At 53.0% G+C, this 16,677-nt stretch overlaps 1 protein-coding gene across 1 annotated transcript in view; it reads left to right on the forward strand.

The window, feature by feature from the left end:
- The first annotated feature begins 6,237 nt into the window (after positions 1–6,237).
- The window catches only part of QSOX2 (quiescin sulfhydryl oxidase 2), a 50,857-nt gene continuing 40,417 nt past the window's right edge, over positions 6,238–16,677 (forward strand). Inside the window, exon 1 of the mRNA XM_007947039.2 lies at positions 6,238–6,360. Within this exon, the coding sequence (XP_007945230.2) occupies positions 6,238–6,360 (123 nt within the window). The remainder of the gene's footprint in view (positions 6,361–16,677) is intronic.

The raw sequence follows: 16,677 nt of genomic DNA on the forward strand, positions 1-16,677 counted from the left end.
AGTCAGCAGAGGAAAGAGCCTGGACTCCCACGGGCAGCTCTGCACAGGGACGAAGACAGCCATCACCGGCTGGGGACGGGCCTTTCGGCCCACAGGAGGCAAGCGTGAGTCAGGCCCAGCTGGGTGGGTATTGGCCCTCCTGTGTGGCGGTGGTGGGGGTGGCCTTGCCCATCAAGTGAGGGCTTGAGGGACGGGGAACCCTGAGGCCCTGCCCAGTCAGGTGCATACGATTGCCCGCCCTCTGGGTCTCATCCCAAGACTCCACACTGGGCAGAAAGAGAAGGAGGCTTCCTTCTGTGGTGGGAGGGCTGTGGCCTGTGGCTAGGTCCTTTCTGGGATGAGAGGACCATTGTGTGTGGCCGGGTGTTTGGAGCCCACTGGGAGGAGAGGTGTTTGGTGAGTGGGGTTCCCTGGCCTTCTATTCAGGGTTAATCTTAGTTCCCTGACCTTGGTCACGTGGGAGCACAGGGTCTTATCCGCAGGTAAGGGACACGGCCACCCCACAGAGGGGCCTGTCTGGCAGTAGCCGTGCCGTTAATGTTTCTCCCCCATGGCTCCAGCAGGTGGCTGGAGGCAGCTCAAGCCGGGAGGGGTCAGCATTGGATCTGCATGTGACTGGGAGCCCCCTGGAGGAGTTGGAAGAGCCCTGTGAGATGAAACCCGGGCAGTCAGAGGGGCAGAGGTGAGAGCCTTGGATACAGCAGGGTAGCGGTGGGGATGCCCCCCCTCCCTGCAGATGGCCCCTCTCCCTCCTCTGCCCCTCACCCTGGGCTCAGCTGGGCACCCCCATCCCTGAATGTGACCCAGCCTTCGGCATAAAGGTGTCACCCCATGAATCCAATCCTAGTCTAGTTGTGGACACAACAGAGGGGCCCTGCCAGGGGCCACATGTTCTCCAAGGCCCTCTGGCCATAGCAGCCCCTTCCCCGTGACCTAGGCTGCCCCCTGGACAGTGTGATGGCCTGGGGAAATGATCCTGGGGAGAGGCTGGGAGAATATGGGGTCCCCAGGGAGCACCCAGGACCTGTCCATGGATCTGCTTGCAGGATAGAGACCTGTTGGCCCGAGGACCCTGGTGTCCCCTCTGCCCAGATGGAAGCTGCCCAGCTGGACACCCCCCCAGGTGACATCCCGTACCCTTGGTCCACATGAGAGCCACGGTCTCCACTTAGTTTCCGAGTCAGAGCCTCCTCTTCCACAGCAGGGGGACTCCCCCCCCACGGCCACCACTGCCCAGCCGGGGGTTGTTTCCGACAGCTCTGACCCCTCATCCCATTTCGGGCTGCAGGTGGGGGGTTGATTGGCACCTGCTTCCCGTCGACTGCCTGTCCCTCACATGCACACAGGGCGCAGTCTGCCTGTCCGTCACGCACACACAGGGCACAGTTTTCGGGAAACTCGGGGCCGCCGGGGCAAGGTGAGCCAGCCAGAGGGGCCTTGAGGAACCTGGGCCTGGCGCTGTCGCTCAGGGTGGCGGGGGCGGGGGTGGGGCGAGCCAGCCAGAGGGGGTACTGAGGAACTAGACCCACGGAGGCACAGCCGCATGCCTTCGGCCCACTTGTCCAGCTCTGCTCTGGGCTGTCAGGCCTGGGAGGGGTAACTGTGTTCCCAGCTGCCTAAGGACTGTCTGTGGAGGGCTGCCTCAGGTAACACCAGGTCTGAAGGTCAGGAAGCTGCTGGCGTCTTTGCCCAACTCATCCTCATGACTGCCTCTCCCTGTAGGACCTGGGGCGCCTCAGCTGGAGGTGCCGCCAGAGGCCAGCTCCCTGCCTGGGCTCACTGCCCCTTTGCACGAGGGCTCCGAATCTGCTCCCGGCACCTGCTCGGGTCTCTCCCCGGCGAGCTCCCAGAGCAGCGTGTCGGGCGCCTCCCTCCAGGAATTCCAGAAGGCATCTGCCGTCCGTGTCAACGTGTCCGAGAGCTCAGCCTCCCTGCCCGACCTGGAAACGGAGGTCCCCCCAGACTCGAGTCTCAGCTGGGCCTCCTGGGAGGCACCTGGCTCCCCCTCATCTGGGCTGCACCCTGAGCCCCGAGTCAGTGGGGCCCCTGGGGGCCGGGGGCTGCAGGGCAGTAGACCTGGTCCCTGGCACAGTGTGTCCGCGGAGGCAGGCAGCCCAGAACCATCTGGAGGCTGGCCGTGGTCCCTCCCTGATGCCAGCAGGCCAAGGTCAGGGTCGGGGCTCTCGGAGGCCTCCAGCCAGGGTTGGGGAGAGGACAACGAGGAGGACCTCGCAGGGCACAGTCCTGGGGCAGAGCTGGCATCGGGCTGCCCCTCACCCGCAGAGGGCCCGTCTGACCTGGGAGACAGTGACTCTGTCGGCAGGGCCCCACCTTCCCTGTGTGCTGGGGAGGCCCAGAAAGCCTCTGGAGCCATTTCAAGCCTGACCAGCGGATCAAACCAAGACAACACCACGGGGAGGTCCCACAAGGCCGCCCACACGGCATCGCCACGCCACACCTCCCCCGCCAGTGACCTGGACCTGTTGCTCGCCCTTTCTTCGGGGACCTCTGCATCAGAAGGGGCAGATTTCAGCAGAGAGGGAGAGACCAGGCCTTCAGCCTCAGCTGGCTGTGCCCAGCAGCCCCCGGATACTGCAGTTGCCCTGTCATCTCCACCTGGGCATCCCAAGAGCCGGGCATCTGGGCCTGGGAACAGTGGAGCCCCAGCCGCCCCTGCGGAGGCCCGGCCCCGCCGAGTGGGTGGGGTCTTGACTGAAATCCTGTCTCCCGTGGACGAGGTGCTGTCCTACGGCAGTGCCGACCTCCCGTCCTCCACCCTCAGGGACGCCAGCCTGCCCTCCTGGCCCCTGGAGCAGGCCCTCCCGGCTGACAAGGACGGCAGCGTGTGCTCGGGACTCTTCCCCACCCCCCCCGAGGAGGCCTTGCATCCAGGAGCTTCTCCTAGCCCCCCAGAGGAGGACACTTCCATAGCCACAGACGAACTGTCTTCCTGGCCCGAGGACAGCAGCCTGGAGGCTCTGTCGCCAGAGCCTCGGGGGCCGGGGCACCCACAGGGTGCTGGGCCGGCCCAGAGCCTTGAGGAGGAGTTGCAGAGATGGAGCTGTGTGGCTGAGCAGCAGGCCGGGGGTGGCCAGCGGCCCACGTGCAGGAGGGCTTATGATGCCCCTGCGGGGCTGCTGCAGCCGTGCCCCCAGCTCCCACCATCCATCACAGGTGGAGACCCAGAGCGCGTGGTACGTGTCCCATCTGACCCTCCGAGGGGGCGCGGGGCTCCTGCCGTGGGCATGGGGTCCTGGGCTGGCACAGTCCTCGCAGGGCCCTCGGCTCATCAGGATGTGTCCTGGGGAGGGGTGCTGTGCTCCATGAGTACAGAGGGCCGGGGGGACCCTGTGAGCCCCTTAGCGGGTCTTGGCAAGCAGCTGGATGCCACCTTGGCTAAGGCCTCTGCTGCAGCCCAAGACCCCAGAGAAGTGATGAGTGGGGGTAGAGGGGCAGCTGTATCCCCACACTCCCCACCTGCAGCCCTGGCAGCCCCTTCCCCAGGCGGAGGGCCCTTAGGGGCTGGGGCCCATGGATGTGCTGGTGACCAGGGTGTGGGAGGACTGGGCCACTGGGAGGAGGACCGATCCTGGGCCAGGGACTCAGAGTCCAGGGAACCACTGCCAGGGAGAGATGTGGATGGCAGCCCCTCCCCGGGAGCCGGCCTGGGCAGAGATGAGGTGATGGGCATGCTCTCCACCCAGCTCACCAGGAGGATCTTGCGGGATTCACTGGCCACGCTCTCAGAGCTGGCGCAGCAGGGCAGCCCACTTCTTGGAAAATCCTTGCTTGGCTAAGGAGAGCAGATTGAGGGAGCAGCGCGCTGGCCTCAGCCCTCGGCTTCCCCGTCCAGGGCTCAGCCTCTCGGCTTGAAGGAAGTAGCTCACCCACTTACCTACCTTCATAGACCCCTGAGGGGGGTCCCAGGCTCTCAGGAGTTTAGGGTGGGACAGAGATGTCTTCCGGCTGGCTGCTGTACCCTCTCCCCAGGAGCTCTGGTGAGGGACCCAAAGGCCCTTAGGACACCATGAGGCCCCTGCAGTGAGGCAGGAACCCCCTCCAGACAGCCCCCACCGGCCACAGCTCAGGAACAGCTGCTTGGCACCTGCCAGACCAGCCCCACAGGTGACTTCCCTCACAGCTGAGAACAGAGAGCATGTTCCCAGCTCAGAGGAGCCACAGCTAAGACAGGCCGTGTGGCCGGGCTCCCCAGCAGGGTGTGGCATGCGGGCGAGGTCCAGCTGGTTCCATGTGCGCGTTCTCGGTGTGGACCAACCTCGAGACAGATTGCTTCCTAGTTTTCTGAAAAAAAGTCAGTCTGTCATTTTTCACATGTTTCTATTTATCACTGACCCTCGTGAATTTATGGGGCCCTGTGAGAGGCTTTATGTATTTTGCATGCACCCATGTTCACTCAGTAGGAAATCTCCCCCATCAAAACTCTGCAGAATTATCTCAAGTTCCATGGTCTTCTGTATAGGGGTGGCGGTATTGGTGGGGTGATGGCCCACCACTGTGGCTGCACATGGTGCTGGAACGAGGATCCCCAAAATGACGGTCCCTGCTAGGTGAGCGGCTGTAGGTCATTTCCTGGCCCTTAGACCATGCCCTTGAGGGACAGTCAGTCACCCAGGAAGGGTGCCGTGCAAGGTCAATGAAAATCCCAGCCCCACCGTCCACGACAGCTGGACCCAGAGGGATTGGCAGGATGGGAGAGGTGGAGACGTTGGATGCATTTAATCTCGCCCAACATCAAGTACAAAGTTCAGGGCCTTGGCTGATGGACACATCGACCTGGGGCAAGGCCTCGCATTGACTACTCCCCTTCGGAGTACAGCACTCGGCTCACCTGGGCTGCTATCCAGGTCCACGGTCACCTCCAGGGCCCATAAATCTGGACGGCATCCTCCAGGGGCGTCATTGCCATTCAGAGGAAGAGGTGATTTCTCAGTTCAGCCCCACGTTTCATTTTCTCTTCTCTGTCACTGTCAGCCTCCCTCTGTAACAGCCCTCCTCGTGTATAAACACCCTGGGCCAGCGATTGGCTTTAAATTCCTGCTCAGCTGGTGGCCTTTACAAGTCCTTTCAATTCCTTACCGGAGTGAGGGGTCGAGTGAGGTTTCGTCAGCCACACTATTAAAACACTGATGAAGGTCAGGAGGGCTGTTTGTGAGGGTAATGCCCACATCCCCAAGGACACAGTCAAACCAACCAACCAACCCACTGCCCTCTAGTGATTCCAACTCATAGAGACCCTGTAGGATGGAGGAGAACTGCCCTGTAGGGTTTCCAAGGCGGAAGTCTTCGTGGAAGCAGACTGCCTTGTCTTGTTCCTGCCGCACAGCTGGTGGGTTCAAACTGCTGACCTTTGGGTTCACAGTCAAGTGCTTTAACCACCACTGCATCACTAGGGCTCCTGAGGACACAGCGTGTCCATTAAACAGTGCCTTCCTGACTAGGGTACCTGCCCTGCCCGAGGTGGGGGTCAGTGAGCCCACTGCACCTTCTGGCTTGGGATCCTGACGTTGGGTTCTGCCATGGGCAGCCAAGGAGGACCAGCTCAGGAAGCCCACCCCTTGTCCACATGGTTTCCCTGAAGAATGTCTGCAAACCTCATGTCTGTCCCCATGTCTCTGGGTCTCACTGGCCTGCCCTTGGCAGCCATCAGTGCCAGACGGCTTCCATGTGGTCTTCCAGCACACCAAGGGTTTGTCTCGGGGCACTCGGGTCTCAGCTGACGACAGAGGGTGCTTCTCTCATTCTAGGAGGGGAACAGATGCGTAGAGGTGAGTGGGAGGGGTTAACGGCTTCAGGCAGGGCCTGGCTGGACAGATGGGTGTTTTTCAGCGCCCCAGTTCTTAGATTTGAGCATTCACTTTTCCCCTTTAGTGTCCCCGAATTTGGACGCACCTCACACTCGATTCCCTGAGAAATCTTACTCGGTTGACTGCGGTGGTTTCAGGGTGCAGCCTCTAGGCTGTGGGTGAGCTGGGTCCTGGGGGTGTCCCACAGGATGATGAGTCCCACTGGCTCGACTTCCTGTGTTGAAGGTGCCCCCAGCTCGCTCACTCCACACGTGAGGGCCGAGTCCCATCACCAGGTGGTGGGGACAGGAGGGACATCCTCATTACCCACTGGGGCCCCTCCCACCTGTGATGAGCTCTGGTGAGAGAAGAAAGGCTCACAAAGTAGGAAAGGGGGGCTTCCAGGACCATCCTGGTGGAGAGCTCAGACGAGATGCCACTCTCTGGCCATGAGGAGCCGAACCGCACTGGTGAAAGCTGGGACCTGGGGCGTCAGCGGGCCGACACCAGACCACTCAGCAGCCGTACCAGCCGCAGGTGCTGGTGTTCCCCGTGCGTGAGACAGTGTCCCAGGGACCCACCTCCCTCCATCCCTCAGTGCCCAGACGGGAACCAAGCCGATGCTGAGTGATGACGTGGTGGGGACTTGAACCCAGGAGAATGGGGAGGGACATGTACTCCCAGAGTAGCAATGGGTTGCTTTTATACAGTCTTTCTAGCTGTGGCCTTGTAACTCCCACCAACAGAATAGTTGGTAATATGCCAATAGGGTCCTTGTGGCCACTGAGGGGATTGGATGGATTGCTAATAAGATGCATAACACCTTTGTGAAGTGTTCCTGTTGTTAGGTGCCGTCGAGTTGTCTCCGACTCAGAGACCTTATGCACAACAACGAAACACTGCCTGGTTCTGTGCAGCCTCACAAACCTTTCTATGCCTGAGCCCATCGTCGCAGCCCCTGTATCCATCCATCTTGTTGAGGGCCTTCCCCTTTTTTGTTGACCCTCCACGTCACCAAGCATGGTCTCCTTCTCCAGGGAATGGTTCCTTCTGACAACATGAACAAAGTAGACGAGATGAAGTCTGGCCGTTCCGTACAATAAGGTGCATGGAACCCTAATGAGGGGATTGGTCAGTTCTGCCATCTCATTGGGCTTAAAATGAACCATCCCAGTGGTGGAAAGGGGGACTTGACTACCACCGAGAAGAAGAGATGGGAGCAGAGTGTGTCCTTTGGACCTGCTGCCCATGTACTGAGAACCTCCTAGACCAGGAGACAGGAAGCTGTAACACCAGAGATGCTGAGAAGTGGGGGCAGGCAAACAGTGGCAGCAGAGACAGAACCAGGAGACCAGCGGGAGAGAGCTTTCCAGCCCACGGTGTGGCACCGCTGAGTGCCTTTGGGGAGAAGGCTCAATGGTGAATTGGGGTGCTGTGGGGCACTCACAGAGCTAAAGCAATTTCTAACATGGCCCCAGAGGCCTGAGGGCCCAAAAGCCAAAGAAAGGCCTGCCTGTGGGCACAGCTGGGAAGAGGCTGTCCTGACTGAAGAACCATGTCCTGAGTCATCTGTGATCCCGAATTGTAACCTGTTACTTCCCTAGTAAACCCCATCATTGTGTTTTCTGTGAGTTCTGTGTGACCACTGCAACGAAGTATCAAGCCCAGTAGGGGGGTCAAGTGCCATGGGAGGGGTCGGCTCTTGTCAGAATCGATGAGAAGGTTGGAGGGTGGAGGCGTGTCTGCCCTCATAGGAATCAGCCTTGAGCTGATGCTACTGATGGGGGTTTTCCACCGATGGGGTTCAGGAAGTCACATGCGACCGCCATGACGTCGTTATACCCACATACAGCCCCCAGGTAGCTCTTGAGAGAGACCATGTCCTCCCCAGGTGTGCCCCCAACCCCGTGTAGCCTTGGAGTTCAGATAGTGGGCTCCTCCTTGGGGTATATGGGAGCTGAGGGGCCAGAGATGTCCCAACACCAGCCTGGCTGGCGTGGCTTCTTGACCACCTAGTTCTGGTCTGTGCCCTCCCCCCAAGGAATGAGGCTAGCTGGCGTCATGGTTTGGGGGTGGGTGCCAGGTGAGGGACCCCTCTTGGGCAGTTGTGGGGTGGAGAAGCAAGCCAGGACTTCCTCCTGGAGGCAGTGGGGAACTCCTGCAGGCACCCTCACCAGGAAGGAGTGGGCACCCTGAAATGCCATGCCTGGGAGGGGGCTCAGAAGGGCAGGCGGCTGCAGCCCCTCCCCGCAGCAATAGGAGTGTGTCCTGGGCAGTAAGAGTGGAGGGGATCTCCAGCCCAGGGGCCTCGTTCTCCACCCAACACCATTATGTCCTGCCCAGCCAGTCCAGTCCCACTGTCCCTATTTCCCACACTTCCCCTCAGCCTGGTGACATCTCCTCCCAGCCTCACCTCAAGCCCCAGGCCAGCCTGGAGCAGCTGAGCCTGTCCAGAGGGGTCCTTCTAGACTGGGGACCCTCCTCAATGGCCGTGCTTCCTAACATCCCCTGTGTGCTCCCTGCCTCAGCCAATTCTGCCCCCATGGTCCTCCTGCTGCTCCATCTCCCTCCATGACCAGCCTTCCTGGGATGCAGCCCCCACCTGACTTCTTGGCCTCCCCTTTCAGTAAAAATCGCCATCTTCTACTCTCCTCCATTCTTCCTGAGAACGCTTCCAATGGGGCCTCACCCAGCCGTGCATGGGGACACTGTGTCCAGCTGCCCACACTCCCACATCCAGGCTGATTCCCGGTGGTCTTCGTCTCATCAGCCCTTGTGGGACGTTCTGCCTCGGCTTTGAGGTCTCCACTCTCCTTTTCTCCTACCGTCTCTCTGCTGCCCTCAGGCCCTTCTCGTTTTCCTGAGGGATCCCAGGGCCACCCTCCTCTGCCCCCAGAGCCTCCCCTGGGGGCCTCATCCAGCCCCAATGTACCCTCCACACATTTAACCATCGAACAGACCCTACCTCCCTTAGATGTTGAGCAGATGCCTCAGCTTAACAGGCCTGATGCAAACTCTTGATCTCACCCTCACCCTACACTCCTCCCATCTCAGCCGACAGCGATTTCTTTCTTCCCGGTGCACTGGCCAAAGTCTTTGCAAGTAAACGTGCCCCCTTCTTACTGTATGCCCCCAAAAGACATATTGAAGTCCTAAGCCCCAGGACCTGTGGACGCGACCTTCTTTGGTGCTAAAGGCGCAAGGAGGCCACATCTTCTGAAGTCCTCCAACCACACAAGAGGAAGACAGAGTCACTATCAATAACCCAAGGCCTATTCCTGAGAGGCCAGACATGCTGCCTCCCTCCAGCCCTTCCTCCCAAAGCACCCACCACCTACCTCTCTCCTGGGTTCAATTATTCCCTGCAGTGGCCACACAGAAGTCACAGATTATGGGGTTTATTAGGGAAGCACCAGGCTACAATTCAAGTTCATGAAAAACGCTCAGTCTCTCTCTCAGCCCACAGTCTCTCTCCCAACAGTGTGTGTCCCTCAGTGTCTCAACTCAGTAACACGTGTCTCTTGCATCTCTTTCCCAGCAGTGCATGTCTCTTTCAGTAGTGCCTGTCTCTCTTAGCAGCACGTCTTCCTCGACCAGCAGTCAGAAAGAGACCTCTTCTGCCTCTAGGAGGCCTCCTTTTGAGCCTGGCAGAGTGGCCAAACCAATCAATCATAACATCAGAATTCTAAACACCTGAGAGAGAGTGGGACCTCCCAGAACATTGTTCAGTGCCACTCCCAACAGAAATACCCCAGGTGGACAACTTTAGCAATCAGGAGCTCCTCAGTTGCTCATGGCAAACTCCACCTTGGAGTTTACAAAGACTTATGGGTAGAAAAGCCACATTAAGTAATTTACTACACCGCATTTAGAAACGGCCTTAGGAGGTGCCATCCATTGACAGGAGGCCACGCTGGGGTAGGGGGACCCTACCTCCAATCTCACTGTGCTGCAGACAAATGCTGCCACAGGGTCCCACATGGCATGGCTCCTGGTTCAGTAAGGAGAACACCAAGGTGAGGAGAGCATTTATCACAGGTGCACAAGCTAGGCACGTAGAGGACTCCACCTCAGGCCGAGTTCCCCAAACAGTGGACCACTTCCATTTCTATACTCTGTGAAACAGTGGAGTCATGCATGTATACTCATGACATGGAACACATTTGCATCCTGAGAGCTGATGCACATTACTGGAGGTGCAGTGTCATGGTGGCTGGGTGGGGGGTGCTTTATAGCCTGTGGTGTCCAAAGTTCACCCTCAGGTGAAGGTTTTCCACAGCTGTGTGGCTGTGAGGCTAAGTGGATGCAGCTCTGGCAGCTTCTGGCCAGTTCTACCTGACTCTTATCTCAACACATCTTCTGCTGGCTTCTTGTTGATATTTTTTTCCATAAGGGGGTCAGCTCTTCTATATGATCTTGAGGAATGTGGGAAGAGGCCTCAGGCCGGTCAGTACCTGGTGCTGTGAGCAAGGCACTGGCTACTTCAACTCGTGTCCCTACAGGAAGATACATACAGCCATGTCTGGGTCAGGGGCACCTTAATCTTCAAAGTGACATCGTTGTCCTTTAATGCTTTATTATTTTTTTTATTTTAATTATCATCCCCAACCATAAAAAACTCTCCTCCCCTCTCTCCCTGCTGTGACTACCCTAAACCTAACCCTAACCCTAACCCTAACCCTAACCTTAACCCTAACCCTAACCCTGTGCCCTTCTCACCCATGCATTCCTGTCTGTCCAAATTTCCTTCTGTGTGAGTGCTGCCCCTCTGACGTCTCATGGCTGATTGACCCAAGGGTGCATCTCCTAGAGTAAGTGGGTGCGTCAACATGGTGTTCTGTATGTAAGTCTTTCTACTGTTGGGCTGAGAGCTAATCTATGTAAGTGAGTTCATTTCTAGGCTTGAAGGGTAACCCGGAGCCATAGTCTTGGGGGTTCCACCAGTCTCTCTCTGACCAGAAATTCTGATCATTTTTGTGTTTTTGAATTTTGTTCCACTTTTTTCCTCCCACTGTATCCAGGATCTCCAGATTTGATCCCTTTCCAAGCAGTTGGCCAACATCTAGTTCTTCTTGTCTTGGGTCATGGAGGCTGAGGTCCTTGTGGTCCATCTTATCTTTAGACTAATTGTTTCCAAATAACTTTGATCTTCTTCACTCTTCTTTGCTCCAGATGAGAGAAGACCAATAGTTGCATCTTAGATGGCCGCTCAAAAACTTTTAAGACCCCAGCCACTACTCACCAAATTAGTCTATAGAACAAAATGTTCATGAACTGTGTGTGCCAATTGAGCATGATGTCCCCAAAGACCATGGTCCCAAGCCCCCCGCTTGGTGATTCTCTATCACACAATGTTTGGTTGTCTCTGAGAAGTTACTCCAACCCTGTCTTCTGTTGCTTCTGTAATGTATGTGGCTAATCTTGCAGCACAAGTGCATATGTAAGATTATCTTCTGCCAAATCCATCCTTGGTCTAGGGTGCATCCCTGTTTGCCTATCCCCACCTGCTCTTTGCACCTGTCCATGCTTTAATCTGTATTCGGTGCTAGTGATACTGCAGTGTTGTGTATGTAATAGTATTTGCCTCTGTTGTCTGTATCTTTTGTGTACATTGCAGTGTCTTTCCTTTCCCAAACATCACCATGCTGGTCACAGACTCTTTCCATACCATTCTTTAACACTTAAAAAAAGCTCTTTTGCAGCAGACTTGCCCAGTGCAATACAACATTTGATTTATTGACTGCTGCTTCCGTGGGTGTTGCTTGTGGATCCAAGAAAAATGAAATCCTTGACAACTTCAATCTTTTCTCCATTTACTATGATGTTGCTTAGTGGTCTAGTTGTGAGAATTTTTATTTTCTTTATGTTGAAGTGTAATCCGTGCTGAAGGCTGTAGTCTGTGGCTCTATGTAGCTTTGGGAAGGGCTTGACTTTGAAATGATACTGCACGCAGACCAATAGTGAGAGCTAGCAGGATCAGGCTTCAGACAGGAGCCATCAACAAATAGAATCAAATTGGGATTAGCCAAAGGAGTTTCTCTTAAATATTTTTGAGTAGTTAAAAGCCATGTAGTTAAAGTTAAACAATAATGTGTTGGATAATCCTTACTGTCAATTTCTTGGAGGACAGTGGTGGGATTTAAACAAGCCTCAGAATGTAGTGTCGTATTAGGTGCAGCCGGAAGGAGTACTTCATGAGAATTGAGTGGACTGGTGGAGAGATACTGGGTCATAGCAGAATTAAGGAGAGCATTTGATTCATAGCAAAGCCTCCTTGGATTTCTGAGGTGGTATCTCTACAGAAGTAGATTGTCCAATCTTCCTTCTCAGGAGTGGCTGGTGGGTTTGAACCACTAGCTTTCTGGTTAGCAGTCAAATGCCTTAGGCACTATGCCACCAGAGCTCCTGTATACTGCACGGGGAACATAAACATTTAATATTTTTTCCCAGCACTACATCTGCAGGTTGTTTTGTTTGTTTGTTTTTTTTGTTTGTTTGTTTTTCTTAACTAGTTTGGCTGTAGCAGCAATGGCCCTGAGGCAGAGAGGAAACCTCTTAGCTGCAGGGTCGAGCTGCAGGGTTGAACTGCAGGCTGTCATAACATACTGGTCTTTGATGTTCCCCATACTTCTGGGTAAAAACGCCTAAAGTCCTAGCAGAGACTTCATGTGCAAATGGGAAAATTTAGGTGATAGTTAGGAAAGCTTAATGCATGTTCAAAGAGCTCAAGTGGTGTAGCAGTTAAGGCATTTGGCTGCTAACTGGTTCAAACCCACCAGCTGATCCATGGCAGAAAGACTGGGCAGTCTGCTTCTGTAAAGATTTACAACCTTGGAAAACCAACAGGGTCACTATGAGTTGGAATTGATTCAATGGCAGTTAGTTATGTTTTTTAGTTTAATGCACATTTGCTAGGTTTTTTTTTTTTTTTTTTTTAAGTTTGATTATGGCTTCCTGATCCTTTGGTGTACTTTTGAAGAATCTGGTGTAGGGGTTGAGCTAACAAGGAAAAATTAGGAATCCAAGCTGTGCAGCAGCCACAAAGCCACAGAAACCCACATAATTGTTTCTTAATTTGGGGGACAGGAAAAGCAAAAATAGCATCCTCCCACTTAGGATTAATAGAAAGACCATCTTCAGAAGTCAAATGACCTAAATACTTAATAGAAGGCTGGGCCAATTGTGATTTTTCTCTAGAAACCATATGACTTTTGAAAGCTAAATGTTTCAGTAAGATTATGCTGTCATCAAGGATTTTGGGAATTTAAGCATATGACTAAGTCACTGACATATTGCAGTAAAGTACATTCATTTTTAAGTTTCAAGGGTTGTAAATCAGCATGGAGAATTTGAGAGACATAGATGCAAGAGAGTGTAAAGCCTTGAGGCATTACAATCCAGATAAATTTCAGATTTTTTTTTTTTTTTTTTTCCTCCCCAAGTGAAAGCAAACAAACAGTGGCTTTTAAGATGGAGAGGAATACTGGAAAGGGCACTACAAAGTTCAATTTCAGTAAAATGCTAGCATCTGGGGAAACACTAGAAATTAGTGAGAATGTGGGACTACTGGAAATCTATGTGTAATGATGGCGTTAACAGCTCTTAAATGCTGTACAAATTTCCAGCCCCTGTTGTTAGATTTCTTAACAAGGAGTACAGAGGTCTTACAAGGGCTGGTGTGGGGAAAATTAATCCTTTAGAAAGTCCTGCATTATAGGGGCTAAATCCTCTCTAGCTTTTTGCTTAAGGGGTTATTGAGAAAGTCTCAGTAAAGGCTTAGAGGAGTTACGTGAAGTTTAATAGGTTCTTCTGAAGAAACCTGTGCCACATAGGCCCATAACATTTAAGGAATTCATGAAAAAAGATCTTGGGGCATGAGTTAGAGGAGGTTATGTTGCCCTTTGCATGACTAATGCTTACAAACAGCAAGTATCTTCCTTTATTTGAATTAGTTCTGATTCAGATCCCTCATTAGAGGTCTTCAGTGGGTCTGGAAGGCTTAATAATACTTCTTCTTTTTCTGAAAACTGTAACTGCCAGGCTCATTTAAACAAAAGGTCTCAGCCCAACCAATTAACTGGAGTGTCAGGGCTAAAACAGAAAGGGATGTAAATCTTCACTAGGGATAAGGAAAATAGGAACAGGTTTTGAAAGAATTGAAGTCTGTTCCGGATTTGTAACCCCCAGAATTTTTAAAATTTTAATACTCTGGGGCTGGGGCTTTTGTTAACATATGAGTTAATTGCAGAGCATGTAGTACCAGTGTCAATGTGAAATTTACAAGGTTCTCCATTAATGTACCTGGTAGTTGCTCCATGTGGCTCTTAACCACATGGAGCCACCCTAGGATAAGCCCCTATTGTGTCCTCAGAGCCTCCTCATTTCATATCTGAAACACCTTAAGCTGGTTCTTTAACTTATTATTGTTGTCAGGTACTGTCAAGTTAGGAGCTCTGGTGGCATAGTGCCTAAGGCATTTGACTGCTAACCGAAGGCTGGCGGCTCAATCCCACCAGCCACTCCTTGGAAGAAAGGTTGGGCAATCTACTTCCGTAGTGATACCACCTCAGAAACCCAAGGAGGGGTCGCTGTGAGTTGAGTCCAACTTGACAGCAGTGCGTTGCATCAAGTTAGTTGTTTGTCCTCTCCTAGGGCTACAATTACTCATGATGTCCACCTTTTCTCTGTGTGCCTTACATCTTTAACATCTTTATAACTTTATTCATTATGTCCTTCATTCTGGATTATTTTTTCCCCCTAATCCATCTTATAGAGAAAAGATTGGCATTGTCAGGGATTTCGGTTTACTTTGATCCACAGTCAACAGCTATGGAAGCAGCAGTCAGGAAATCAGACATCATGTTACACTGGGCAAAAGTGCTGCAAAAGACCTCTTTAAAGTGTTAAGAAACAAAGATGTCCGTTGGAAGACTAAGGTGTGCCTAACCCATGCCATGGTATTTTCAATCACCTCATATGAATGTGAAAGCTGGACAATGAGTAAGGAAGACCAAAGAAAAGTTAATACTTTTGATTTATGGTGTTGGTGAAGAATACAGAAAATACTGTGGACTTCCAATGAACAAATGTCCCAGAAAAAGTGCAGCCGGAATGCTCCTTGAAGTGAAAATGGCCAGACTTTGTCTCACCTACTTTGCTCATGTTGTCAGAAGGGACCATTCCCTGGAGAAAGGTATCATGCTTGGTAAAGTGGAGGGTCAGCGAAAATAGGGAAGACTCTCAACAAGGTGTATTGATGCAATGACTGTGTTACCAGGGTCCTTGAGACCCTGAGCAGGGGTCTTTGCCTTCTACTGACAAAGAATTGAACAGGAAAGGAAAGATGCCCACACGAACATTTATTAAAGAGAAAGGAGAGACGAGGGGCTTGTGAGGGAGAAGTAGAGAGGGGATTTTACCTCTGGTCTCTCACCAAACAAAGGATTTCCTAGGGTTTATAAAGGGTTTTAGGTGTGTGTGTGGGAGAAAGGCATCACCTTTATTCACAAAATGGGAAAAAGATAGGGTTATGAAAATCAAGTGTGCACACAGGAAGTAGCCAGATGGATTCCACTACAAACGCTGCTGGGATGTTGTCATGACTTATTCTGGGTTGTTGCACACTGATGTCCCTGGACCCTGGTTCAAGTCCCAGTGAGGGACTCCTGTTCTTGACTGCCTCTGGTGGAAGGTCACTTTGTGGGTCAAGTTGAATTTCACTGGGCATGCTCGCACCTGGTGAGGACAGGGAAGGACAGCTCCGGAGGTTTGTCAGCATTTTACAATGGGCAAGCTCCCTGGGCTTTTGAAATGTAACTTCGTTGCCTAAGGGCCTGGCTTGTTCATTGCTAGCAGTTCTGTGCGGCATTGTGATAGTCTGCCACACAACTATTCCAAGAAGACTGCATTGGAGGCTGCTTGTTTCAGCCAGCCCTACCTGTCTCAGCTGCAACTATGGGCTCAGGTACAGCAAGGATTGTGAGGACGGCCGGGGCAGCTATGAGCCCAATCTGACTCGACAACATATGACGTTGACTTTGTACTGTTCTTCGGCCTCTGGCAGACAATGTTTGGATGACTGTCCCCTTCTTTCCCACGTGTTTTTCCTTTTTGTTGCATATGCCAGATCTCTTTTCTTCACTACTATAACTTCGTGGTGATTTACCCTAGGACAAAAGTACTCTAAGTTCAAATTATTAGTTTAAAATCAGCCATAAGAGTGAGGTGGTTTTGGACCTAAGGATGTGAACTCCAGTTCTTTGCCATTTTGCCACTGGTTTAGAGAAAATCCGATGTACATAAAAATCAGTTGGAAAGATCCATTTTAAATACTTCCTTTAAGTAAACCAACGAAACCAGAGGATAAAGTGCAGAAGGCAGGAAGGGATAGGAGAGAAGGACCAAGGTATCGGGTAAACACAGGGAGGTGAGTGCTGTTATGTGCGGTGATTGCAATGAATGCCACAAAACAAGACGTGTATGAATTATTGAATGGAAAACCAATGTGCTCTGTAAACTTTCACCCAAATCACAAGAAAAAGCCAGTTTAAAAAGTCAAGGTCAGGGTTGCCAGATAAAATTAGGAGCCCAACTACATCGGAAAGTCGCAAAAACAGCTCCAAGTGCCTCCCAACAGATTTGCATTTCAGATTTGCGTCATACTTATACTAAAATAACGGCTGGCCCTTTATCTGACGTGCAAATGCAATCGCAGCTGTATTTTTATTGGGTAAATGTGGCCACCCGACCCTCAAGCTCCTGGCGACCGCGGGGGCGGGGCGCGCGGGGCGGGGCGTGGGAGGGAAGGGCGCAAGCACGGTGGGGTGGGGCTGGGGTGGAGTGGGTGACGGGCCGCGGGGCGCTCTTCAGCACC

Source organism: Orycteropus afer, unplaced genomic scaffold, assembly GCF_000298275.1.
Source record: "Orycteropus afer afer isolate SDZICR_OR568_19922 unplaced genomic scaffold, OryAfe1.0 scaffold00174, whole genome shotgun sequence".
Lineage (NCBI taxonomy): Eukaryota > Metazoa > Chordata > Mammalia > Tubulidentata > Orycteropodidae > Orycteropus > Orycteropus afer.